Source organism: Penicillium rubens, assembly GCF_028828025.1.
Source record: "Penicillium rubens strain IBT 27055 chromosome Unknown utg000003l_segment0_segment0, whole genome shotgun sequence".
Taxonomy (NCBI): domain Eukaryota; kingdom Fungi; phylum Ascomycota; class Eurotiomycetes; order Eurotiales; family Aspergillaceae; genus Penicillium; species Penicillium rubens.
Window position 1 is genome coordinate 2,896,591 of NW_026890601.1, and position 25,135 is coordinate 2,921,725.

General features: G+C 47.5%; 11 protein-coding genes across 11 annotated transcripts; 7 read left to right on the forward strand and 4 right to left on the reverse strand.

Moving 5' to 3' along the window:
• Positions 1-576: 576 nt before the first annotated feature.
• Positions 577-1,255, forward strand: N7525_007317 (uncharacterized protein; the record flags this gene model as incomplete). Its single annotated transcript, XM_061213987.1, has 3 exons — positions 577-728; positions 803-919; positions 1,030-1,255. 3 exons carry the CDS (start codon positions 577-579, stop codon positions 1,253-1,255), a joined length of 495 nt encoding a protein of 164 aa, XP_061068418.1.
• A 5,175-nt stretch (positions 1,256-6,430) lies between these two features.
• On the reverse strand, positions 6,431-7,334 carry N7525_007318 (uncharacterized protein; the record flags this gene model as incomplete). The annotated part of the gene is made up of 3 exons (XM_061213988.1): positions 6,431-6,997; positions 7,057-7,241; positions 7,316-7,334. 3 exons carry the CDS (start codon positions 7,332-7,334, stop codon positions 6,431-6,433), a joined length of 771 nt encoding a protein of 256 aa, XP_061068419.1.
• Positions 7,335-8,817: 1,483 nt separating this feature from the next.
• On the forward strand, positions 8,818-9,228 carry N7525_007319 (uncharacterized protein; the record flags this gene model as incomplete). Its single annotated transcript, XM_061213989.1, has 2 exons — positions 8,818-8,829; positions 8,875-9,228. The coding sequence occupies 2 exons, from the start codon at positions 8,818-8,820 to the stop codon at positions 9,226-9,228; spliced, it is 366 nt and encodes a 121-aa protein (XP_061068420.1).
• Positions 9,229-11,248: 2,020 nt separating this feature from the next.
• N7525_007320 (uncharacterized protein) lies at positions 11,249-12,340 on the forward strand (the record flags this gene model as incomplete). The annotated part of the gene is made up of 2 exons (XM_061213990.1): positions 11,249-12,033; positions 12,088-12,340. 2 exons carry the CDS (start codon positions 11,249-11,251, stop codon positions 12,338-12,340), a joined length of 1,038 nt encoding a protein of 345 aa, XP_061068421.1.
• A 479-nt stretch (positions 12,341-12,819) lies between these two features.
• Positions 12,820-13,908, forward strand: N7525_007321 (uncharacterized protein; the record flags this gene model as incomplete). The annotated part of the gene is made up of 4 exons (XM_061213991.1): positions 12,820-13,341; positions 13,399-13,498; positions 13,569-13,756; positions 13,804-13,908. The coding sequence occupies 4 exons, from the start codon at positions 12,820-12,822 to the stop codon at positions 13,906-13,908; spliced, it is 915 nt and encodes a 304-aa protein (XP_061068422.1).
• Positions 13,909-14,668: 760 nt separating this feature from the next.
• On the reverse strand, positions 14,669-15,471 carry N7525_007322 (uncharacterized protein; the record flags this gene model as incomplete). Its single annotated transcript, XM_061213992.1, has 2 exons — positions 14,669-15,232; positions 15,268-15,471. Coding segments are annotated over 2 exons (768 nt in total), but the record flags the coding sequence as incomplete, so codon positions are not given.
• A 779-nt stretch (positions 15,472-16,250) lies between these two features.
• Positions 16,251-16,736, forward strand: N7525_007323 (uncharacterized protein; the record flags this gene model as incomplete). Its single annotated transcript, XM_061213993.1, has 1 exon — positions 16,251-16,736. The coding sequence occupies one exon, from the start codon at positions 16,251-16,253 to the stop codon at positions 16,734-16,736; it is 486 nt and encodes a 161-aa protein (XP_061068424.1).
• Positions 16,737-17,269: 533 nt separating this feature from the next.
• Positions 17,270-17,853, reverse strand: N7525_007324 (ankyrin repeat domain-containing protein; the record flags this gene model as incomplete). Its single annotated transcript, XM_061213994.1, has 2 exons — positions 17,270-17,299; positions 17,377-17,853. The coding sequence occupies 2 exons, from the start codon at positions 17,851-17,853 to the stop codon at positions 17,270-17,272; spliced, it is 507 nt and encodes a 168-aa protein (XP_061068425.1).
• A 1,305-nt stretch (positions 17,854-19,158) lies between these two features.
• Positions 19,159-20,205, reverse strand: N7525_007325 (uncharacterized protein; the record flags this gene model as incomplete). Its single annotated transcript, XM_061213995.1, has 4 exons — positions 19,159-19,542; positions 19,602-19,840; positions 19,887-19,972; positions 20,105-20,205. The coding sequence occupies 4 exons, from the start codon at positions 20,203-20,205 to the stop codon at positions 19,159-19,161; spliced, it is 810 nt and encodes a 269-aa protein (XP_061068426.1).
• Positions 20,206-22,757: 2,552 nt separating this feature from the next.
• N7525_007326 (uncharacterized protein) lies at positions 22,758-23,129 on the forward strand (the record flags this gene model as incomplete). The annotated part of the gene is made up of 1 exon (XM_061213996.1): positions 22,758-23,129. The coding sequence occupies one exon, from the start codon at positions 22,758-22,760 to the stop codon at positions 23,127-23,129; it is 372 nt and encodes a 123-aa protein (XP_061068427.1).
• A 703-nt stretch (positions 23,130-23,832) lies between these two features.
• On the forward strand, positions 23,833-24,395 carry N7525_007327 (uncharacterized protein; the record flags this gene model as incomplete). Its single annotated transcript, XM_061213997.1, has 2 exons — positions 23,833-23,949; positions 23,994-24,395. 2 exons carry the CDS (start codon positions 23,833-23,835, stop codon positions 24,393-24,395), a joined length of 519 nt encoding a protein of 172 aa, XP_061068428.1.
• Positions 24,396-25,135: the final 740 nt, after the last annotated feature.

Consider the following 25,135-nt stretch of genomic DNA (forward strand, 5'->3'; position numbering starts at 1 on the left):
AAGTTATGAGGTAAATGATTTCACAGTGGTCAGCCAAGTTCGTGATGGGTGGATCCCAGACCGATAGGTATCCACTGACTAAAAGTCGGGCATGTGAATCAAACGTTAGACTGCCCTCATAAACATCTTCGATGGCCTAAGATGACCTGTTCAAATGGTTATCTCGAAGTCAACTTGCTACAACAATTGCGTGTTTTGTTGAATTACCTAGTATATTAATGGCGTATTGCCCCGATTCCCCGATGCAACGATTTCTGGGCGTGTGTTGATTCTTCCTTTACCTAAGCTGGCTAATGCAAACAAAATAAGGAACGGCCCATGAGGATTTATCCTGTACTGCCCTTTACGTTTCCAATTTTCATTGTTATCTGTTTTTGATTTTTGATTTTTTTTTTTTTTTTTTTTTTTTTTTTTTTTTTCTTTTTTGCCGCGCCGGGGCCCCTTTAGTGCCTGCAGTAGTGCGAATCCACCACGCGCACGAAATGGCGCATTCTTCCACCCACGTTCCTCTCTTTCCCCGACCTCCTCCTCGTTCTCCCTATTCTGAAGTTTCCTGGATTTTGTCACGTTTTTTCAATGTCGTACGCCCAAATTCTACGATCCAGTCGTCAACCAGGTGGTTACGAAGCACAAATCGCAAGCTTGATGCCTCCAGAGGAAGAGCAACAACAAACAAGAATAACACCGTTTCACCTCAAAGGAAATCCTGATCTAGGATCCCGTGCCAAGTATGAGAAAGGTACCATCATTTGTGGTCAAGGCCCACGCACAGGATGAATGGTGGCTGAATTGAAGTTCACAGCAGCACAGCAATCTTCGCGGTCAACCCAGCAAAACCAAGAGTGAGCTCCTACCGTACATTACAGTGGCTGGCCTTTTGTGCTGACTTTGAGATTGACAGCCTTCATAAGCGAGTCAAGTGAGTTCCACAGCCTTCTTAGTAGTTTGGCAGATCCCTACTGCGGTACCTTGCTGGAGTCGGAGCCTGCTTTCCAAGTGAGCAAATCAACATGCTAACCAGACTTATAGGAAAATCGAACACTTTATCAATGGCATTACTCAGAATGGCTTTGCCGACGTATTGACCGAAAACGCGACATTACTGAGCGAAACCACAGCTCTCAAAGACAAGATCCAAGAATTAGAGGAAACACTGGAGAACATGCAAGCTCGTGTAGATGAATTGTGCAAGGAAAGGCAGGTTTCTACCGTCCAGAACAACCCAGCACGCAAGAAACGGGCAATGCCACAATGACCTTGCTCATTGGCTCTCTATTAGAAAGGCGCTGCTCTCACCTCCACTTATGATTTATATTCAAGATAGCTCTTTGAATATATTGTTCTGTGAAATTTCCGGGACAGTTGGCAACACTGTCGCCAGCCAAGACGAAAATGCTGCCACCACTGGTGAAATGTAAAGAATTATTTTTTTAAAGTACTTTTCTAAAGTAGGCATTGATTATTACCAGTTCATGTCTGATCTTCAGTCATTTTATTCGGCGAGGAGGCACACGGACAGTGGGGCTCTGCCAATGTGAACCATGGAGCTGCTTGTGCCCTGTGCGCGGCGGTTGCTGATACTTGAGTTAACATCATTATCGTCGTAACACAATGCCGTGACTAGCAAATATGTCTAGGTTCAGGTATTTGGGACAACATGGGAATCACGCTACGTTTTCTTCGGCGGCCAATATAGATCGATCTCAAACAGGACGACCGATGAAAAGCCAGATACCCAGTGTCAATATTAGTTATATATACAGAGATACCTTGGAACATGCAAGGTGGATGATAGAGCCATCTCCATTGAGTTGTACATAGAAGTGGTAAACATTGAGAATCATAAGATCTCAGCATTCCGTGACGCTCTCATAGCAGCTGCCATACGGTGTACAAACTTCCAGTGGTACGAAATATGTCGCGAGGGTGCGGACCTCAGAGTGTGTGGCGGTCGGATCGTATAACCTATCGAATCATTAGCCGTCCTAACCCATCGCCAAGGCTGCCGCTATATCTTACCTGGTAGTCTCTCGTTTGCGTTATCCGAGTCATTCGTCAGGTGGCGGCGTTCTGAAACAGCCAGCTGCTCTAACGCATGGATCAAAAGGCGAGTTTTTGTGCGGGAGCCTCTAGGTGCGTAGATTGGAAGCGACGGCAAGCAGGACATCCGAGCTTCTTCGCGTTGGACTCGTAACGAAACTGCCCCCGAGCTGGTGGTCTCAGACAGACTTTTCTGGATGGAGCGATATTCCCGTAACAGGTAGTTTTGTTTGCACCTTAATGCCTCGCCCGTTCGTTTCACGCCGAACTGCCTGAGGTATGCCCTGGACCTTTCCTTCCAAGACATCCTTCGGTGCCGATGCAACCAGGAAAGGAGGTTCCTTTTCTCCCATGAAGTCCAGGCGACCTTGTTTGTTTTAGACATCCTGGTTCTAGGCATTTTTATGACAGGTAAGCCACAGAATTAGGATGGTAGTGAAAGGCGAGATGGTGCAAAGATCGGATGCAGTAAAAATTGTGAAGGAAGTCGGTTGAACTTGGGGGTGTCACACGTTTATCTAGGACGGGAAAGTTCTAAAGCGGTCTTGATTAATTGCGGTCTTCTGTTACAGCTATGAGTGCGGGCTTGCTCGACAAGACCCTAGTCGAATAGTTCTCCACCAGATGCATCCTGACCCTGGTCGATCTTTGGCCTCTGTGTAGATTCCGAGGGAGAATAGTGACTGCGAATGAGGAAAGTGTTGTATGATGCTGTTACCAGGTTGTTCATAGGCTTTTCTATTTGGCGGAAGAGGCCTGCAGTTTTGTGAGGTCAAAGTGGTCGTTTGTCAGTACACTACACCGGTTGAGAAACGGTCGATATCCGAGGTTATCTGCCGCCTTCGGGATAATTATTACGCCCAGTCATACTACGGTTAATGGTAAAATATAAATAAACGTAATAAACGGTGGTATATAGTTAAACAGACGCAAAACAAAAATGGATATGAATATAATAATAAAATAAAACGATAAAATTTAAATCCGGTGGGGCGTGGCACTTGGGGAAAGGATAGCCATATTCAACGGCCATGTCACCTGCTAAACTTACCGTTTCTCTTTTTTTTTTTTTTTTTTTTTTTTCCCTAGAGGTACATTCGGAGCTTGACATTTGTGAGTGGAAATGGATGAAATTACTCAAACCTTATTAATTTGTAATATAGGGAGATACTGAGTTCAGGTCCTCATTGCTAGGCTTGTTTGGGTACGGTCACTTTTCACTTCGAATCTTTAAGGGATCAAATTCTCCCTTTTCCTACCACCCTCCATTCTTTATTTCACAGTTTCTCCCCGAACCCCCTGCTTGACTCCAAGACAGTTGCAATGGGTGACCGGAGAAATTCGCAGCGGTATGTAGACCGAATGTCTCAATTGCTTTCATCGGGCTCACCGGAGCCAAACAATATTTGGAGCCCCCCCACGTCAATCGCCGGCTCTGTAGACGATGATTGCCATTCCCAACAGACTGATGAATCCGACGACGATAGCAAGGCTGCCTTCATGGATAGATGCAGTGATGAGGAGGGAACTCAGGGACATCAGGCCAAGGAACAGACAAAGGAACGGGTCTTGGGTGGAGCCAGATCCGTAAAGTTTTTGAATCCTGAGTATTCCGCAGAGTCAATTGTGAAAATGATCGAATGTGTGGCAGAGTGAGTCTGAATCTGTTGTCTTATGAGATATCGCATACTAACGGCTTGATTATAGATTAGATGGGCGGGTGCAGTAGGTTTCCCTTGGAGACAGGACCAGAATCCCAACACTGACACACTTCAGATCTGATGCGAAGTCGCTCAAGGGCCAGGACCGGTGGAACCAGGGAATGCAGCGAAAGTATATAGATATGATTGGTTCTATAAACACGTTGACTAAAGAAGTGGCTACATTGAGGAAACAAGTGGACGTTTTGTCGAGCAGAGATGCAGTCAAAACTCGAGAGGCCGTGGGCTCGAAGCGTCAAAAGCAGTGAGACAATACCACTATATTCCATAGAGACCTAAAACGAATTATCAAGAACTTTGTTTTCACGTGAAATAATCCTTTGGCCTTCTCCTAGCGGTTACAGAGGTCACATGTCGCCTTCGATCAAGTTCCGCGCCAGAACCGCAATTTGTGACGTACCATGATAACGATTTATCACCGTGGGTGGGGTTCAGTACTGTAGTTGATCGCTAATAATCGCAGACAGATAATTATGACCGCGATGCTCATTTAGACATTGATGGCGTGGTCTGTAGGAAAGGTCTACGATTTGTTCGGGGAAAGCTCAGTCGTACCCGGATCGAATCAACCTGACTCGGTTTTCTTGGCGTATCCACCGTTCCCTGCAGATCCACGCACGAAGGGTAATTTTATCATTTTCATCAATCAAGCCAATCATGTCCCGGAGCCACAATGTCGCGGGGTTCTACGGCAAATCAGAGCGCGTCTGTCATTAAATTTTTTTTACCCCAAAACTATTACCACTTACTCCCAATGCTCCGCCAAATTTCGTCGCTTGTTTTCATAGGATTGATCCGCGCTTCCGTCAACTCCATTTCGCTTGCGCTGCGATGAGCATTTGGCCGTTGTGGGGTCTTTTGATTAAATCAACTCGAAGGCGGACCGCAGGTCAATATGTAAGTCCAAAAGGGCCTAGCTCTTCTCATGAGAAAAGCATACGATTACAAAATAGTCTCGGCCATTGATTCGTCCCAACCGTTTATTATTACCCGATCAGCGTTAGCCAGAGGATCCGAGCTAGCATCAAAATTAGCCATAGCCATGCGTGCCGAGGTTTCCGCGCTAGGCAGGGGTTGAATTCCAAATCCATTAGCGCAATCAATAGTATAACCCCCGTATCTCTTGTTCACAGCCCTTAAGACTGGAAGGCGTGATGGATGAAGTCAGTATATCAGTGGTAGATCCAGAAGATCATGTCACATGGACTGTGCGCTATGCATGCCATGGGACGTAAGAAGCTCACGTCCCGTCCCGACAAGGGCCGGGCTGCGGCCCGGTTTCGATCGCTTTGTTTTTTGGCGCAGTGAGGAACTAGTCCAAATGTGGTTAGAAACAAGTGGTTGAAAAAAAAATAATAAATAGAATAATACCTAACCCAGGAAGTATTGACGGAGACATGCACGACGTACCAATATGCGTCAACCCAATCTTTCAAGTGTCCTTAATTCCCCAGTGCCATTCTAATGTCACCTCTTATGTGGAGGATAATCCACGAACAGCACCCAGGGAACTGAAGGCTACCTGGCCTGATGAAATCAGCGGTGTTCAATCCAGTCTGAACCACGGTCGCATGCAGATCACCCGGCTTATACGCAATTGGAAAAGATACGTTTAGAGTGTAAAAAGCGTTGCGATTTGCCCGGGGAAAGCTCAATGTGCTCCACCATACTGCGGATCGGGCCCTGGTTTGGTTTCCGGAGGGTTCCCCTGAATCCGATGGCCAAAATTGCGTCAATTGTTCTATATCGGGCAGGGACATACTGAGACGGAGTACATTCTGAAAATCCTATTTCCTTCAATCAACTGAGCAATTTCAAATTACCATATTCATATTATTATCGCATAACAGGCGGCTATAGTCTCACCTAGTAGCATCCCTCAATCGAGATAACCTCCACACAAGCTCTCCAACGTCCCGCCATTGGCTTCAAAAGGACGATTTGCGGATCTTCCAGGTCGGCGCAAAGTGCTGATCAATGACCGGCTCTGATCGGCTCATAAATCTGCCCAAGCACAATGGCAGTAGTTCAGCGAGATCGTGACACTTGGACTACGCGATGCCTAATGCCCCGTGAGCCAGACACTAGACTCAACCTAGCTTAAGTCGAAAAGCCTAGGCCATCGGGATTACGTATGCACAATCTGATAAAGTGTCAGAATAATCGCATAGTCGCCGTTTTACGAACTTGTCGATACTTCAAACGAAGCACTAGTCAAAAATAAGTACTATAGACGAGTGTATTACGGATGAGGGGGAATTTGATTTTCAGCCTACCGTCGGACTAACGTCCAACAATGTCGGCTAATGGCAGGCATCTCTACGGCTTTAACCACAAGACATGAAACCGATCTTCCGCGCTAATACATCCTAATTCGGAGGGCCACCATAATCTCCGCCGAAGGGCCGTTGGCCGGATGAGATTAAATGGAGAATTGTACAAGCTTGATCTGCGCGACCTAAGGGAAGAGAGTGTGACCGTGCAATCTCCGGTCTGGTGTATTGAATACTGGACTATACCTGTCTAGGTGGGGTAATATATACTACATAGGTCACGGACTACGTAGATGATAATATTTGCTGATTCATGTCCTCTGGCTAGATGAACAACCCCGTAATGCCTCCATGATAGTACACTTCCTCTGCAAACCAACTCAACTTCTAGTATCTTCAAAACTGCGGTATATATTGGCTAGCTGTCGGGAGCGGTTGGTGGTTGGCTTGTGTTGGCGCTTGTTGATTGGTCAACGGAAGTGAATAGCTTTGAAGCGAGTTGGTACCAAGCGAACCCATCTGGCCGTTATACACCGGCCAGGAAGGTTGTAGCACATCAGAAGCAGGGAAGCCAGCAAATGTAAGCTTGTTTTTCTCTGCGGTTTTCTCTGCCTCTATCTTCTTCTCGAGCTGGCTCTGCGCATATTGAAAATTGCCGCTGACCTCCAGTAGTATAGGCAGCAGATTATCACCGGCTGTGCTACCAACCTGTGCAACCTCGAGTTGTTGTTTCAGACTGGATATTTGGAACTCAAGTTTATGAATCTTGGCCAGATTCTGGTCATTGGTGTCACTCAGCTGGCGAATCTTTGCCGTGGCTTGGGTTTTGTCCGCCTCTAGTCGCTGTATTGATTGTAAGAGCTCATCCCGCTCTCTATCAGCGTCCTTGAAACCCTGCAAGCATCGCCGATGAATGACACTCCAGTGCTTTTGTTTAGAGGCCTTCGCTATTGGCGAGGGGCTCTAGCTTCCACATTCGGGTGAGTACTTGCTTTCACGAGATCAGTAATTACCGGACGTACCAAGGGTGTATGGAGGGATGCACCTTGGGTGTCTGACGGAGGGCCACCATGACCGGTGGTAGGACGGCGTCGAGTCCGTTTAGGAGCAGTATCTGACTCGGAACTGCCATGACCAGCATCAGCTGGGGCTTCGGATGTCGTCCTACGGGAAGGCATATCGAGCGTCAGCACGCCGAAAGGGGTGTCTTTGCAAGATGGAGTGAGTTCAGCATTGACCGTTCGGGTGGACAACGTTGGCTCTTATAGGTCTCCGGCGTACGCGCCAGTAGCCAGAACATTTTGGGGTTAGTCCCCTGCCGCTTAATCTGCGCCGCAGGATTGCGAGGTTGGCGGATCGGATGCCCAGTCATTGGTCCATGACATGACAACCGGCCCGCAATAATGGTTATCCTGTAATTTCCACACTATGGTTACATTGAGGGTCGGTGGTCAGCCGTTAACCATCACTTAACCGGTAGGTTTCTCAACGATGAACTTGCTTCGTCGTCTATAATTCCGCAGTTAGGTTTTGAACATTGTCGGGACGGTGTACTCTTTCTATCAGTAGGTAGCGCTCATTCACATCCCCAATAAACATTATCATTGAAATCAGATCCCGGTCTCATTCAAACTGCCCAAGCTTTGCCAGACCATGCAATTTCGCCAAGCACCCGACCGCCGCTATCCGTGTATGTTAGTGATCTACCTGGTCTTTTCGGTTACTCTGGACGGTATACTTTGGCCCGGAGTTCCCGCCGCTAAGTACTCGAAAAGCTCTATCAGACAGCGCGTATCGCGCTGAGCAGGAACTGATAGGTAAGCCAAATGTTGGTTAATTTCCGGTTTACTCACTCCTCCCGATACATCAAGCAGTCCATCAATGATCGCCAATCTACAGTATGGTACACGCCGTAAGATATTTGCGGCAACAGTAGTGGATCATATGCCGATCTACGTTCGTAAAAGGTAGGTTTTGGGCGATCTGTGAATATAAGAGTCTGATTCGTTGGACCTCGTAAGCTACTCCACATTCGAATCAGTCGCGACTCAATAGTGCCGCCACTCAACCAGATATCGAGAATGTATTGTGGGTTAACATAGATTCATCCCTGTCGCATAATTTCCGTTTTCCCGTGATTAGAAATCATATACCGGGGTACGCGATTTGGCTCAGTCTCGACTGTGTGGCACGCGTTAAGTCTGTCACATGCGGCACTCGTTCTTTCTGTTGTCGCAAAGGCCAAGGTTCCCTTAGTCTCTAAGCTGGCTGTGTTTACTCGCCGTCAGCCGAGGGTATGCTATCAGTTTGGCGTGCATAGCGGTTTCTCTGTGAAAATGTGAAAACGTGCTACGAGTCTTGGGTTGACAGTGTATACTACTCCAATCTTCTTTGCCATTTCCGTCCTAGCCGGTACATAGGCATATCAGGGTTGGAGAGCACGAAAAGTCTTGCTACGGTCACAGGCGGGAGGTACATAAGGCACTGTGCGATTTCATCGTTGCATTGCACAATGTAGACCTCGGGTTCTCCCCACCGTTTCAAACCTGGGCCGGTTAACCATATATGGTCCAAAAGAGTTCAAACGGACCGTTCAAGACCCGTAAGATGTGAGCCCATTCGAAGTCCAAGGAAACTCTAGTTGGAGACTGAATATTGACATAGAGCTATATATACAAGCCCAACCTCCGTTGCTCGAGTATGCTTCCTAGTGCTTCCGTCAGACCCATATCCTCGTGACTCCGATCAAGACACAACTTAGTGCCTGTCTTTATTCTGATAGAATGGATTCCACGGTAGGCTACTAGACCCCTTTCAAGCTCCATCTAACTCCATAATAGGAATATCTTCGACTCCTCGCGAGGCTCGACAGTCGGGCAGTCCGGGCAGAACGAGCCCAGACCAAACTTGAACAAGAATTGAGCGCCTCCAGGGCTGCCGAGAATCAAGCGACAGTGGAGCTTGGCCATGTGTCCAGATTAGCCGATATTTTCTTTGAACTCAGTCAAATTCTGGGGGGCGTGGTAGATCATTGGCTGAAGGAGCGCGGAGCCAAAGAACCCGGCCAAGAGCCGGAGTCAACAAAGGTAATGCTTGATGTCTTGTTGAAACAGTTGGAAGCACAGGAGTTGGCCAATAGCGGTGGAAATTCCGATGATGCCTCGGAAGGCGGTGACACAAAGGCAGCGGCATAGTGCAGCTAAGTCATGGCTAAACCAGAGCTTACCGTGCATCGTTCCTTGTTCATGTACATTGGTTATTGCTTGTGAAATGACTGGGTTTGTTTACGGCTTGGTCGCGTGCAGAACCGTCGTAATATTCTTTTATCTACTTTGCTATGGCCGTTCAAACGGATTCGTTTCTACATCTGCCCATATATGGTGTCGTCGTATTCTTAGTTCAGTTTACAACACCTCTTTCCTTGAAGCCGCCACGGTTAGATTTCAATCTGTACTAATTATGGAAACCAACAGATTTTCTGTCGTGCTCAAAAGCTGACGCGAGAGCTTCAACATGTTCTGGAAGACGACCCTTCCAATTATACCATCACCGAATCGCTACCCCGGACTCAATCTGCTGCCAGACTGGAAAATGCATTCGAATGGGACCGCATTCGACGATCGGCAGCTCCATCGCCAGAATTACTTTCTAGGGAATTCCAGAAGTAGAAGATGCAACCAGACAGCTCTGAGCTCGATATGCAAGTCCAATATGGATATCTCTCACACATCAATGCTGAATCATATAGCAGAGGGCTATTGTTGAGATGGTGAAGGGGCTGCTCCTCAATAGGCCAGAATACATGCTCGTCGATGGTGGGAGGCTGAGACCCGGGACAAAAAGGCAAGATAGGGGCAGCAGAGTGGGGGGTGTCATGGTTTGTTTTCGTTCGTAGTTGGCGGCCCTGCTGGAAAATAGTAAGGCATTGTCAGGCCGAATGGTTATAATAAAAAGTTCTGTTGACGTACCGGCCGCTACCATTCATACTGCGTGGGGAGTGTGTTTACCGAGGGTTGTTGTCGATTTCTTGTAGCGTGTGAAAGCCGGTGACCAAAAGGTATACGCTGACTGTTTGTGCCTATTATGTAGGACATGCTAGTCGGCCAGCCGTGTGCCGGTAAAACAGACTGATGGTACCCATCTTGCTGGGTTTGAGTAGCTTCCTCTGTTTGACTGGCCTGGGCGTGTAACCGGTCCATCCATCTTTGGGCGCACTTTTTAGGTCGGGAGGTATAACGCCTGCATTCTGCGCATAGCAAATACCTTGCGGCCTTTGAGAGTCCCATTGCAGGTGAATGACCGGTAGGAAGATCTTGGAACATCTTGAGGCATATCGCTCCATCTATCCGTGAATCTTTGGACACAAGGTTTTGACAACGGACTCCATTGTCTTCAGCCCATCGGCACTTTAAATGATGAGTGGGATCGCCAATAATTTGGCCGAGGAGTGACTCAAGATTGTCAGAGCTCCAGTGCATATTAGTGGAGAGTACAGAAGGATGTGCGGTAGGTACAATGGACATCAAAGGAAAGGAGATATCTGGTCAGAGAAAATGAGAAATCTTGGTAAATTATAAGGGATACGTTCTTCATATTAATAAAGTGCTCCGGATGGACAGTGAAATCTCTCGTGAACCGGGCGGTCAAAGCGTCTAGATGAAGGAGAAGAGTCCTAATGGCCCTTGGTTTATCACCCTACAATCGAAGCTTCTATGTTGCACATGACGCTTTTCCCTTCTCCTAGGAAAGCAATACAGGTTCCTAGGAACACGAGGGCCCCTCAGAACATCCCACGGACTTGTATGATAGAGATCAATGTTACTTAAGCGCTTTTATAGCCAATAGGTGTCACCTTTATCAACGGCTGAAGGCTGCTAGGTTCCTGGGAACGGAAGTCTGGTTCCTTGGGGCTCAAGTATGGGCTCCTAGGACTGCATGGGCTCCCAGGAATACCCGTGTCGTTCCCTGGGAGCACGCGTCCGGTTTCCAGGACCACATATTCAGGCTCTAGGAGACCGAGTGCTTCTGGGAGCTCAACCGTCTGCCCTGCAAAGCAAAGGGCGTCTAGATTATCGCCACCCATATCACTACACAACCTCATGTATAACAGAGGGGTTTACTATAAAGACTCAATAAATTCGTCGTGGTTCGGTTTCGAATCGCCATCACCACCTTGATACAGATTTTACCCCACATCCACGTGCCACACTCAAGATGTCAGACCCCCAATGGCTTTGGGATCCCTTGAGTATCTGTGAAACGGGGCCCATTAGGGAAACTAAGACCTGTTGTGGCATTACCAAGAAAGGAGATGCTTGCAAGCTGATAGTGAAGAAAGACACCCTCAAGGAAGGTCGTCACAAGTTGAACAACCTAGCACGAGGCCCATTCAATCTTTCTACTCTTGACTCCCAGCTCAGCGACCTTGTATCATTCTTTCTCTGCAAACAGTGGCATCGAGAGCGTCAGCACAATGATGTTAAGCAGCGGTGGTTCGATGCAGCCGTGCGTAATCAGGCCGATGTACAAGAATCTCCACGCCAGCGTTTTCCACATATTATCGCGGAAGAAATCGACGGACCGCAACAGGAACCAGCCAGCACTGCCTTGGAGACAGATGGGTTTGCTCCCACATGGGGTGTTGACGCGGCTTTCCCAAGGCTTCCTTCCCCGACATGGCTAGAGGTGACTCGGCCTCCTGGTCGGGATGTTACACCGGGCATGCTCACAATGAATCGCGTGCCCTGGAATGTTTCACGGGATAACCCAGCCATTCTGTCCATCCACAATGAATACGGTGGACTGCACTCCCTCCAGATTCACACCGTTCGCCAAGAGTCCTGTCCAGATGGTGAGAGGTGCCCAATTTGCTTCGAGGGAGATAGCGACGATCTGGTCATGTTGCAATGCGGTATATGTAAGGGGGTGGTTCATTTGGGGTGCATGGAGGGCTGGCTCGCCCATCGTTTACCGGGAAACAACACCTCTTGCCCAATACAGTACGTAACTCATCACCTTCTAATCCCCAGGGCTGTTTACTAATACGGACACAGTCGATGTAATGGATCGTTCCGCGCTCTCTTACGCTCGTCGGCTGTTGGAAATGCTACCGGCAACTCGACAGCAGAAACACCTCTCGAAGACACATACACACCAGTAGAAGAGACAAGTGTGCCAACAGCACCTCCGCAGCGTCGGTCAACCCAGACTACCCGGCGTTCAGACCGTCCTCGAGTCTTCTCAAGCTCATCCCTTATCCGTCGATCACCTCGGTCGAGGCGGGTTCCCGACCGCTTCCTACCCTAGGTTTATGTTCCGTATAGACGAAAGCTAGTTTACGAATGCACGAGATCAATGAGTTTCACAGGATCAGATTTGTCGTAGGGCTATGCGCAACGTGTTTAGCACCAATCCTGAGTAAAGACAAACAGTTCATGTTTAGAAAGGTTTTAGGATGCATTGGACCCCTTAGATTTTGCGGGGTAGTCTATGAACAGACATGGTTGGTTCCAGGGCCGGTTTCACCGCGGTGATCGTTTTTCTGACGCAGCTTTGAACGCTTGACCTAACAAAGCTGGACAGCCATAAACACAACAGCCACGCTCGGCTCGATAGGTCAGTGTCAAGCTAGCACTGCAGCGGGGCAAACATGAACTTACATCATGGCCTCATTATATTAATAGTGATTGTCGCAACGTCTCTGGGTACAAATTTTCCCACTACTCAATGTTGACGCCTTGAGCCATACTATCATATTCCTTGCATACTATCATATTACTTGCAGAATGAATCCCATAAAGCGCCAGCCCTCTGGACCTGAGCCTGTGTGGCGTGACGGAACGCCCGATTGGGCCGCTTTGGAAAGAACATCTCGTCCTTCTGCGCCGTCTTCCAGGCCCCAGCCCGGTCCAGTGATAATTCCCTCTACTCTGCCTCTTCCTCATCCTGCGCAGCAGAAAAGCCAAATTGAAGTTGAGGCTATTCAGCCGGTCTTCGAAAATCCGTGGTTGACTTACGAGGCGATCGTGGTGATCTCTCAAGGACAGTCAGTCTTTCTGGCCCGACACAGAAAAGACAAAGCAACACTCGTCGATATCCACCTTTTGAAGCAGCAATTCTCATCCATCAAGCCATTGCTGGAAACAATCAACCAAACGTCACACCCCAGCTTTCTAGGTCTGGTGGGGTGCTATTGTTGGGAGGAGCAGGTATTTCTGGTCCGGGAGCCAGTAGAGCTCTCGGTAAGTCACATCCTCGCATCAAGATGCACTATCACTGAGGATGAAATTGCTGCAATTGTTCGGCCGGTATGTACTACTCTCAATGGTTGACGCGGGAAAGCAAACGGTGCTCATGCCCGATAGGTTCTCGGAGGAATTCAATATCTGCGCGGTCACGGGAGAGCACTCGCTGCCTTGAGTGCCGATACTATTCTACTCACGGAACTTGGTGGGGTCAGGATCGGTGAGTAAATATTTGGGCATAACTGGCGGGCCACATGAGCATGAGATTCTGATAGTTGACCATGTCGCAGCGGGAGTGGAGCATAGTTGCCAAATCAATGCAGCCGAGATGGACGCTGCCACTATGAAGCTGTTTGCCTTAGCTGAGGTGGTGGAGAGGCTGATCATGAAGAATCCTTCACAATATCCATGGAGAGCCGAGATAAAAAATCTGCCTGGAGAGCTGAAAAGATGCGATTCACCGGAAAAGCTGCTACGCGTAAGCCTTGACCTCCCAGCCCTCCGCGTCATGTACTGACCAAACAGAGCAAATTGTTCCAGCAATTGGGGGATGAGGGCGAACTGAAGATGCTGGTGAATGCGGCAAACAAGACTGCTTACCACAATCTAGAGTCATACAAGCGCATATGAACGTGGTGACGCGAAAATGCGGCGGGAATCCGTCCTCTTGCCGTTTGGCAGGTGAGAAGATATAATTGATGGCTTTGTACTGCAGATGGTACAGAATTTGGAGGCAATCTGCAGCCCCATTTGAGGAGATAGCTTGCGGGGGCTTTTTTGAAATACAGCTATATATTATCCATATTACAGTCCGTCCCGAAACTGGTGCAACCACCTACACTCTTCGATTGTTTCTCTAATCTTGATTACCAATTCACGCTAGTACGCATTAGTAGTTTTTCCGGAGCACCACTGCCCATGGGTATTGTACTGTTTCTTACGTAGAGTACCTGCCACAAAGGTGGGGTGTATTCGCTTGTAATATTAATATACACCTCACACCTCCGTGCCCCACCATGAAATACGTAAGAAACAACAGATGCCAGTTACAGTGAGACCTCCAAAGTAATTGCACCCCTAGACCCACGCCTCCTGATTACATAATATACTGCCGTACAAAAACTCCATAAATTCAATGGTACCTAGTACGATGTATACCAGCCCTCACTTTCAATAATAGCCTGTACACGACGGGGCATAGTATCAGATAGATGTTTCAAATGGTCCAGATCTAGCCTCCCCCATGCTATTTGGGCCGTTTCCGCAAATATTGCCTTTGTTTCATCGTTGTTTCTCATATCTAATAGATCAGGTCGAATCTTATAGATTTCGGCCTTTAGCAACGCCGGAGGTTCTCAATTGGATTTAAATCAGGAGAGTAAGGAGGCCATTACATAACCTCAATACCCATCTCGCGTAAAGCGTCCCGAACAACGTACGCAGTATACGTTGGGGCATTATCATGTTGAAAAATGCTACCCTCATTGGCAAGAAGAATAGGGAGATTTTCGGTATATAAATCCCGAATAACGAAACGATTTACGCCTCCACGTTCAGGTTCTGGGCCTCCGAATAGTAGAATCAAGCCGGATCGTCGTTGGGCGCCGGAGAATGCAGCCCAAAACATTTGCTGGACTTGTTTCCCTTGATATGGAAGACCTTGAACTTGGTGAAGCCGGCATTGGTCCTTTCGTCGAATAAAAGTCCATTCTCGACGAACGCCAATCCCACGTTCGACTGTACATTCGTCGGACCAAAAGACTCTGGCCCAGTATTCCGGTGTAAAGTGTTCATAACGACGGGCCCATCGAAGACGCTTTATAACTTTTTCTTCATCAAGATCGGATCGCCACATACATCTCCACTTCCGATGGTGTTCGGTATTTAAGAGTCGTCGGATTGACCCTTTTTTGACTGTGTAAGAGATCTCAGCAAGTAGATCTTCATAGGTAATCTTTGGATTCTCAATAATAACGTCAAAGGACGGACTTTTTCAGTTGAATCCAGGATAGTTGGCCGAACAGAGCGTGGTTTCGAAACACCGGCCGTTCTCTCTGGTTCCTTTTTTAGTATATCGTATAGTAGACAATGGGATTTGCGGATAACGGGTATGAATACGTTTATACCCCTACCCAATAGTATGAAGCTCGCACATCCTCTCACGGATAGCTGGGGTGAGCTCGGAGGAGCGAGCTATTAAAAAAAAGGCTTTGTAGATAAATATCTAACAGTAATGAGAATAAGAATAGGGATTATTGAGAGATCTGGGGAAGTAAAAACATAACTGTACGCGCGACGCGACCTAGGATTAGCGTATTTACTATGGCGGTGAAGCTAAAAATGATAGGCGGTAAGAAGATGGATCTAGGGGGGTGCAAATACTGTATTGCCTTCCCCAACCAAAAACGAGCCAAACCCACCGTTATGTCATCCAATATCCGACATGTGATGATAATGCGGGGTCAACTTTCGTAGGCCAGAATCCGTCAGCTATTCTTCATCACCGATCACAAACGAAGAACTTGGTTTCGATATTGGTCGAGAAAGAATCGTACTCCAAGATTCCAATGCAGAACATAGGCTTCGACAAAGCTTGTGCCATGGAGCTTTTGCAGCGTACCAACCCCTTTCTTGAGGAAAGAGGTCTTTCTAAACACTCATGGGCCGAATCCCCCAATGCTGCTTACTCTGGTCCCCTCCTTCGGGTGTGGGACAAGTTCTCTGGCAGTCACCCAGATCAATCAGGAAGAATGCAGGCTCGTTTGCCTCGGGAGCGGTTGGGCTCACAAGAAAGCCGAAAAGAATACCTAGCCACACACGCCAACTATCAAATATGGGAGCCGACACCATTCATATCATTTTCTGCGTCGGCACCGGGTTTATTAAGGTTTCTGTCCAGGCGAAAGGGGCCAAGCTTCCCTAGAACACTTACGGCTATAAATCCAAACGTTCGTATCGCCTATGGTCTACCAATGGTCGAAATGGAATCAGAATTGAAATATTATGAAGTGCAAGACCCATATGGGAGGGCTTATTCTTATTACAAAGGTGAATATCTTTGTCTTTGGGAGGTTACGCCCGATGAGGTTGTGGCACACTGGGACTGGGACGTCCTTATTGAAAACGATCATTGGTACGAGGACGAGATACTACCGGCTTTCAAGGAGCATAACGATCTCTTCTTGCGCAGAAGTCGGATTAAAGCGACGTTTGATATGTCAACACTTGAAAGTGCTTTGCCCAGAATGCTCCCTGGCTCAGTCGACAGAGACGCACTATCTGGGTCGGATCTGGACCATTCGAGCCAATTGGACCCATTATCCAATGAGGATTGGAATTCTTCTAGCGAGGAGGAGAATTGGCAGTTCGAAGACGATGCTTATTGGGACACGGACGATGAAGCAGAGGAAGCTAACGCAATTGATGATGCATATAAGATTCTGGAAGGCGACTGGTGAAAGAATATCCTTGCAGAACAAGAAATGGCAGATATTAGGTTGCTAGGTGTTATGCCTTACCTTCTAGCCTGGCCCTCAATGAAACAGCAGGTCTATTAACATGATTGTATTAGCTTCCGCCATGTCAGAACAGAGCGTCAAGTAGAGAGAGCTATGGCTGACAGGCTGAGTATAATGATGAGCAGGTTCATGAGTAGTCTGCAGGTACAGTACGCAAGTAATGTAAGCCACTACTTGCAAGGTCTGGCGCCGAGTAATACCCCCAACCCGTCACTTGGACATAGGAGTGGCAGAGGGAAGTGTCAGGTTGCTAGGTCCTCGAGGCAATCCCTAGATCTAGTTTTTGACATGTTTGCATTTCCATAGAAAATTCTAGTTCCCTTGGGCCGCCAATGCAATGATGAGACAAGGCACCGTATTTAATGTAAGTCAAATAATAGTATCGAGACTGATACAGGAATATTGATGTTCCGGGGCTATTCCTAATGTGTTCTAGTGTCTCTTGGGAGTGGGGCCAGAAAGAGTGTCTGAGATTATTCTTGTTGCACCGGTTTCGGGACGTACTGTACAATAACGAAGTGATTGTTACTAAACACTGAGACAAAGTGGTTGAAAATAGTCAGACATGGGCAAATCTTACCCCCTTTGCTCGTAGCTGAACTTGGCTTTGTCCGTAGGAAGAGCTGCCCTCGCATATCGATTTTCCATTTTCAGCAAATACACCATCCACCGAAAATATCTCAGGAGAAACAGCTTTCATGTGATCTAGGAGCAGATATTTGATGGATTCACCGCGCCTGACGCATGACTGGATCCATGGCGACATTCCGTATCGGTCCATGGTATTGGGATTGGCGCCTCTTGAGAGTAGCAGGCTCACCAAGTCTCTGTTACCTCTAAAGACGGCAAGCCAGAGCACTGTTTGGCCCTCGCGATTTGGAAGATCGATCTTGACACGAGGGTGTTGAAGGAGCTGGTTCACAACCGCAGATGACTCTTTCGCCACACTATACCACAGAGCACTCTCGCCATCTGCGTTTCTCCTATTCACGTGCAAATTTTTCTTACGCACCAAGAGATTGGTAATTAGCTCCGAGCCATATTTCGCGGCCGTCATGAGAGGAGAGAAACCATCGTGCAGCGCATTCACGTCGGCCTGGTAAGAAAGCAAGGTCTTTGCAAAGGCGCGATTGGTGTTTCTAGCGGCCCAGTGAAGCGCATGATCTATAGAATCTCTGTTGGGAAGTCGAGAATGGAACTCTGCACGACATTGTCAGGATTCGGAAGGCTCCTCTTCATTTCATACCATGATTTTGGGCGACGGAGTTCAGTGGAAAGGGAAACAACGTGCTGCTCAGATGATTTTTATCGGTTCCAAGGTGACGGCAATAGATAGGAATGAAAGTGATGTAACTAAGTTGTTAAGCATTTTTGAATTAAGAGCCTGGCAAGCGCGACATACGTGGAAGGGGAGAAGCTTAAATAACACTCGTGGTCACCGGCCAAGCATCAGTTTCCCCCTACCTGCTGACGCAATCGACTAGCGGTCCTAGGAACGCTGTCTAGGTTTCTAGGATTGCTGCTCGGTTCTACAGAGACCAAATCCATAGGAGACATGTACCTTGCGATGCTAGGATTGATATTCTATGATATTTGTGTGGGACGCAGCTTCCAAATAAGCCATTGGGTATCCGAAATTATTTGTCCGTCCCCGCTTCGCTGATAGCCTGCGTCAATGGAGCGGACTTGTCTGGGGTAGGGGCTCTTATAGTGCACATGTAGGTGGCGCCAGTAACAGGAACTAAACGCGATCAAGCGTAATGATTCAGCATCGGTCTTCATCTATAGGAACATTACAAGTATACATGGTCACGCGTAATTCCTACTGGTGGTTTAGTCTGTCACGTGCTCTTTCTAGCCACTTTAGGTTAAGCGCGGTATGTGCCCAGCGAAATGCCGGTGGTGATTGCTTCGAGCTGAGTACAAGAGTACGCAACTACGCCCTTGGCTGATGGAGCTGGATCCTGCTGGTAGTGCAATAGTATTTGTATGGAGGATTAAATAGTGTTCCGCGTACAAATTCGGTTGGCGTACAACAGGTGCAACTGCTTTGTGAAGGGTGAGCACAGGATATATATAATGACTGGTATGATTTGAGGTTTCAACCACGAACCTAGTGAACATGGCCTTCTATAGCCCAGGATAGCCCTTCGCGCTTGCTATCTCCAGATAATGTATTATAAGGTCAATACCTGTGTTTCTACACGTAACAACGCGTTTTTGCACGAGCATAGCCGCGTTGCGATAGGCGCAAAGTGATATTTCCTAAAACGGGGGTTCAATTTCAGACCCACACAGGAGCCCCTATTGGCTGGAGCGCTAGCGCTCGCAAGGTAGCACCACCACGTGATCGCTATGTCAGTCAAAACACCTCGTCGCGTATCGGAGCCGGTATTCCTAGCGCCATGCTATCTGTGCTATCACAATATTCACGTTGCCTGCCTCCATGCAGCATGCCCCCCTCATGCGCTTCGTACTCCTGCAACACCTGCATAGCTTTGGTGATCCCTCCACTGATACGAACCAACTCGTCTTCTAGTTGAGTTTCTCGAGATGAAATACTATCCAACTCGTCCTGGAGTTGACGAATTTTTGCGTGTAATGTGCGATTCTCGCCGAGGGACTCCTGGAGATGGATGCTGGTGCGGCCAAGCTCGTTCTTTATTTCATGATTGGCGCATTCCAACTCGCGGATCTTTGCTGTGAAAGAGCCGTTTCCCTCCTCGTCACTACGGGCTGGCCCAGACTATATTCAAATTTAGCACCGCGTTGGCTTCAGACAACTGCCAAGATCTCAATGCTCACCTCTTCCTTTGGCAGATGGTCCCGTTCCAATCGGGCAACCTGTAGCGTCTGCGGAGTAACTGCCTCAAGCGACCGGCCCAATTCCTCGCAAATGGACCTATACAGGCCCACGCTTCCACTGCTCAAGTTCGTCTGCAACAGGCTTTTCTTAGATTCCGTCACGGACCAAGCGTACTTGTCTCCGACTGATGGCTGTAGGCGGACATCGCTGGGAGCGACGACAAGACCAAGTCGATCATCTGACGATTAGTTTTGCTCATGAGGCAGAGGAAGACTATAGCATACATATATGGGCTGCCAATGCCTCACGACACTGTTGTCTGAAGAAAGCGCGCCTTTCATTGCTTGTGAGGACCATGATTGTATTTGACCTGTTCTGTCAAACAAGGCTTAAACCCTTGATATATGCTCAGGTTAGGCAGTAGAGATCATATACCTCGACGACTTATCGGCTGAAGACGATCTGATTGTCGCTCAAGCATCAAAACCCCAGTGGGGCCAACCGGTTACCGATGACCACAGTTGACCGACCCTTGGAAATTGTCAACTGGCTATGAATTTCTACGACAATTGTATTAGCAATAATCGTCAGTTTTGTGATCATAATCTGGAGATTTGATGTTTTCGACCATGAGTCCTAATCCAACTTCTGCCGCTTGTTGGACCGGGCAGCCTTTCCACCCAAACCACGCTGATGCTGCTCCCGATGATCGATACGCAGCCACTTTTGTCTTCGGAATATGACTGAAAGTCGAGGCGGTCTAGTCCAAAAATGTTCCAAGAAGTCGTTCTTCCTATCTCACGTTAGCGTGATCGAGAGCATATAAGAGGGGAATCGAACAGACCATGGATATCCGAATCTTTGGGAATTGGCCTGGGCTTTTATAGACGGATTGGACCCAACGAGCACCCACCCTTTAGTTTAAACGGGCTATTTATCAACCGTTCAAGTCCGATTTTCGTCAAACCTATCCAACTAAGCGTTTATTATGTCTCTTGGTCGTTGTGTTTTTGCACCGTCAGATTGTTTCTCCAACCATCAGGTATCCGCACCTGGGTTCAGAGTAACTTCTAGGCCCTTGACTGTCAGTTAGATAGCGTAGAGGGTAAAAAGCTACAGGATGGATCGAAATCAGTTTCACCACTTGCACACGGAGATTCTTTCTCGAACCCTCTTTCAAAACACGCTATGCCTATTATAGTTACTCTATCCCTGACCCCGTTTCTTGGCAGTATTCCAATACAATTGTAAAAAATACACTTGGATTCGAAATTGGCTTCCATATTCAACAGGCACAGTATCTCAAACCCTGCCACTGGGACCATGGTGAAACTACCTGGTCATTTAGCTAGCTTACAGAACTTCCTTCGTGTCACTTCAATACTGTAAAGTACCTCACAAGGCTTATGCACTACGTTTCCTGCATCATTTGATTAAGTATTCTTTCTGCCAATTTTGCCTTGGCCGCCTAGGCGCCTTCCTAGTAACCCCTAAAAGGCCAAGACAGATGCCTATAGGAGCAAAAATATTCTGCCATTTATTTCCGTCTTCTCGGACACATAAACCACCACCTGTTCCCCATAGGTACTATTCTACCATCCTCGCATCAATTTCGACTTGCCATAGTGCACGGTACAATAATACGACATGGTGGGAAGACAAGTATCAATGATAAAACAAGATTACGGTGAAATCGGCCAATCATTAATTGATGAAATAACGGATACATTGCGTACTCGCAACGCAGCGTCGTTACTCTACATTGCCGAACAAAAATGCTTTCAGATCACTGGCTTCTCTGAAACACAGCGAGGAAAATGCGTTGAAATACTCTCTGGAGTGCAATCTAGTGCTTACCACTTAAGAATCAACGAAGAAACCGACCAAGACATCATACGTTTTCAACTCATCCCTATTTTAAGGGAGAGTGGCCTTGACCGGACAGCGTACGATTTTGCTCGATCCGGGCAAAATTTTATCCAAGGGCAGCGCGACTCCCGAAGCCGGAATGCCATCCGAACACGATTGGAGAGACTGCGAAAAGAGCGACAGCTATCACCTCGAAACCTTTGATCACCTTCGTCTCGTCATATCTACAACAACAAGGGCGCAACCTACCTTACAGCAATGTGGCTAGCGCTCACAAAACCATAACGGTAGATATCTCGCACGGCGCCGGATGCTCCGAAAATATACCCCAACTCTCGCGCTTGCACCGACGTTATTTGTGGAAATCCGCCGGACTTTTTTACGCTCTCCGTATGTGATCAAAAGAAGGCATTTTAATTCTACATATGGCACTGAATTTCTCGCCGCGGATTCCTCCATGCAATTAGCCATTCCGATCGAAAGTTTTGGGTTTCTCGTCTTTTGCGTACCTCGCCCTCGCTGTTCTATCTCGGCTCATTGAATGTATCAGTGATTGTTAAATAAGGATCCCTTGTCTCCTCTGTGTCATGCCAATTGAATGTATTATATTCAAATGAAATCTAATTCCTGGTGATTGACTAGTTCTGGCGTCTTGCCAATCGAAATGATTGGTAATATAGATGATATAAGCTAAATTAGATCACATGATCTTAGTAAGCACATAGAATAACCGCGCGCTCAGAGATAGAATAATGGACTGACAGATGCATATACTCGACTGGATATCTATTGGTCCAACTTCACCGCCCTGATTACGTGTTCCGACATGAACACCATAGCACGTGATAACGCCTTTCAATACGATTCAATACTTGAGACGGAGCTAAGTCGGAAATGGATTAGTGTGTTTCGCACTAGGGTTCGAGATAGATTTTATGAGTGCAAAGTGGTGAAACTAATTTCGATCCATCCTGTAAAATTGGTTTCGCACTAAATCACAAGATCCAATTTTTCACATGACTATGACACTATGGGACGGCGAGTGAACTCGGAAGAGCGTACAATACAATCAAAGTCCTTGCGCCGCCATAGTATGGGCCGTGCTGCCGACTACAATCATCAACTTCTTGCGACTATTATGTGAGGAGCGACAGGTTATGGATATGCGTTGAATGTGGCGAGTGAATGTGACAAGGAACACTTTATGGTGAACGTAAGGTCATGGCGGCGATAAATAGCATCGGGAGCCCCAGCCAAAAGCATCACCTCTCGCATTGCCCAAAATAATGCCTCTCATCTCTCGTCAGCCAACGCACCCCGCGGGAGACGAACTTGACACTATGCCCTTACTTGTTCGCCGCCCTAACACGCGGCCATCGCGAAAGTCTAAGGGTGCCAACAGCCCAGCTCAATCAACATTGCAGCGAGACCAGCCTACGCTTAGACTGCGGCTTCAGCAGAGATGCATGACGCCGGAGGCGTGGTGGACGTCTCTTACCGCGTTTGGTGCACATGATAATATTTCTAAGCACATGCTGGAACACGAGAAAGCCATTGCCACGGAGGAAATTCGACAGGAATGGATGCGACGTCTGCGGCCCATGCCGCACCGACAGAACCCACCGGCAAAGAAAGGAAAGGGACACAAAAGGAGCTAGCGCTGCTCTATCATACAGTACCTGGCGGAGAAACAATGTTCCAAGGGAACGAGCCTTCAATTACTAGAGAACTATATTGTTTATTGTAGATGTGAATGGTACCATTTCACGATATACAATATTTGCTTCAATATACAGCCATCACCTTGAATAAATTAGAAAGATTCAAATTGCTCTGTGGGGATGACATAACCAGTCAAAAGTAAGCCTACAGATCTAGCTCAACCAATGGACGTCTCTGTATGCTATCCCAAACGAGCGATATCGAGATGTAGCAGTGTGAAGAAGCAATAGAGATCAAATGCTGCATATTTCTCATAATGAAGGAATAAGAAAAATGCCGTCGCTATAGGTATATGGAGGAGTTACTGGTGGGAAGACGCCGACGCTGATGCCCACTAACACCATATGAAGGCGATATCCCTGACGGCACCAAATAACGTCACTGCACACGAAGCGGTTTAATATCAGCGGTTAGGTATTCAAATGTAGGTCTATACCAGCAAATTTGTATGGTAGCTATAGGGAGTGAATGTTGGAAGTCGGTCGAATGCAAGTAACTAAGGGTCTGTTACCCAGTACTACTGCCACGGTGACCTTGGTCTAGCCATGCTCCACCATGGGCAGCCGAGTGAGAAGACCTATAGTATAAAGAGAGACTTTCCCAACAGCGGAATGAACGTATTTGCCAACACGATCAGTCATGGAGAGCCCCAGCAAAACATCAGAAGTCACAGGTACACAGGTAGAGGCACCGCTCTACACACAGCCAAGTCCAACCGAGGAGCCCCCACTTCCTGGTGTTCCAACCCCGCCGCCGGTAAGAATAGAATATGAATAGACCGGACCACGCTGACCAGCCAGACACAAAACCACGACATAGAGAGGCAGACTTTGACTGTAGAGCCCTTCCGACCCATACTTGAGGTCTTGAAGCAAATTGAAGAAGAAGATACTGAACTTGCACTTCGTGCTGCACATCTGGTGGGGTACATTCGATGTCTGTGGGAGTCTTGTGTTTCCAAACATACAGACATCCAGCAGCTCGAAGAAGAAAATGAGAAGCTGCGGACTGGGAATATTCAGCTGTGCAACGAGGGGAACCGTTTGAAGCACTGCCAAGATGAGCAAGTAGCCCGCTTGCATGCTATCGATGATGCGTTGGATGAAGTTCGGGGAAGGCTTATCGGTGTGCTCAAAGTTTGGAACGAGCGGTCTGTCGGCGATTTGGCCATTTTGCCAGAAGATGGATTTCCCCGATGTTAGTCGTTGCTGTCGAACAGGTCAAATTTACTTCAAAGCTTTGCACCGCCGCAAGGCTTCAAGCAAGTGTTCGATGATATCAAGCATTTGCTAGTCCTCCTTATAAATCCCTTGAATCTGTGTGCCTAAACTTCGCGGACTACCACCGTTGCTGAACAAGTTGATTGTTCATCGACTGAACTTCCAGCACTTCGAACAGAGTAATATGACAAGATCATCCAGATGGTCAGAATGCATAATTGCAGCTGTCAAAGTCAGCCAAGAGTGGTATTTCTTTGTACGCGACCAAATTTACCTCTAGAAATAATAGCCAGCAGTACAGGACAACTCCAAAGACCGCAATCAGAAGAAGCACACCTGCCAACCCCATTGCCCAATGCAAAGCACAACGTAGTTGTAACCCAGTCCGGGAACCGGCCGTTGTATACTCATCCAGTGACCACAAGAGATAGGCCAAGCTCAGATAATCCACAAAGTGAAGAAAGAGTACGGCATGTTGCAGTGGGAGGTAGACGTAAATACCAACCAGCGTGGCTGTAATCTTGATCAAGATTGAGGAAAGGAAAAATAGTGAAAAACAGATCACCAATCGAGATGGCGTACCGGTGAGGCTTCGCAGCAGGATGCTCATTCGGAGAGACTGATTTTTGGTGGTTAAATTAGGATCGAGCAATAATATTTCAGACGCACGTACCACGAGTAAGAACGGAAAGACGCTGGATATCCCAAGTATTCCCTCTCGC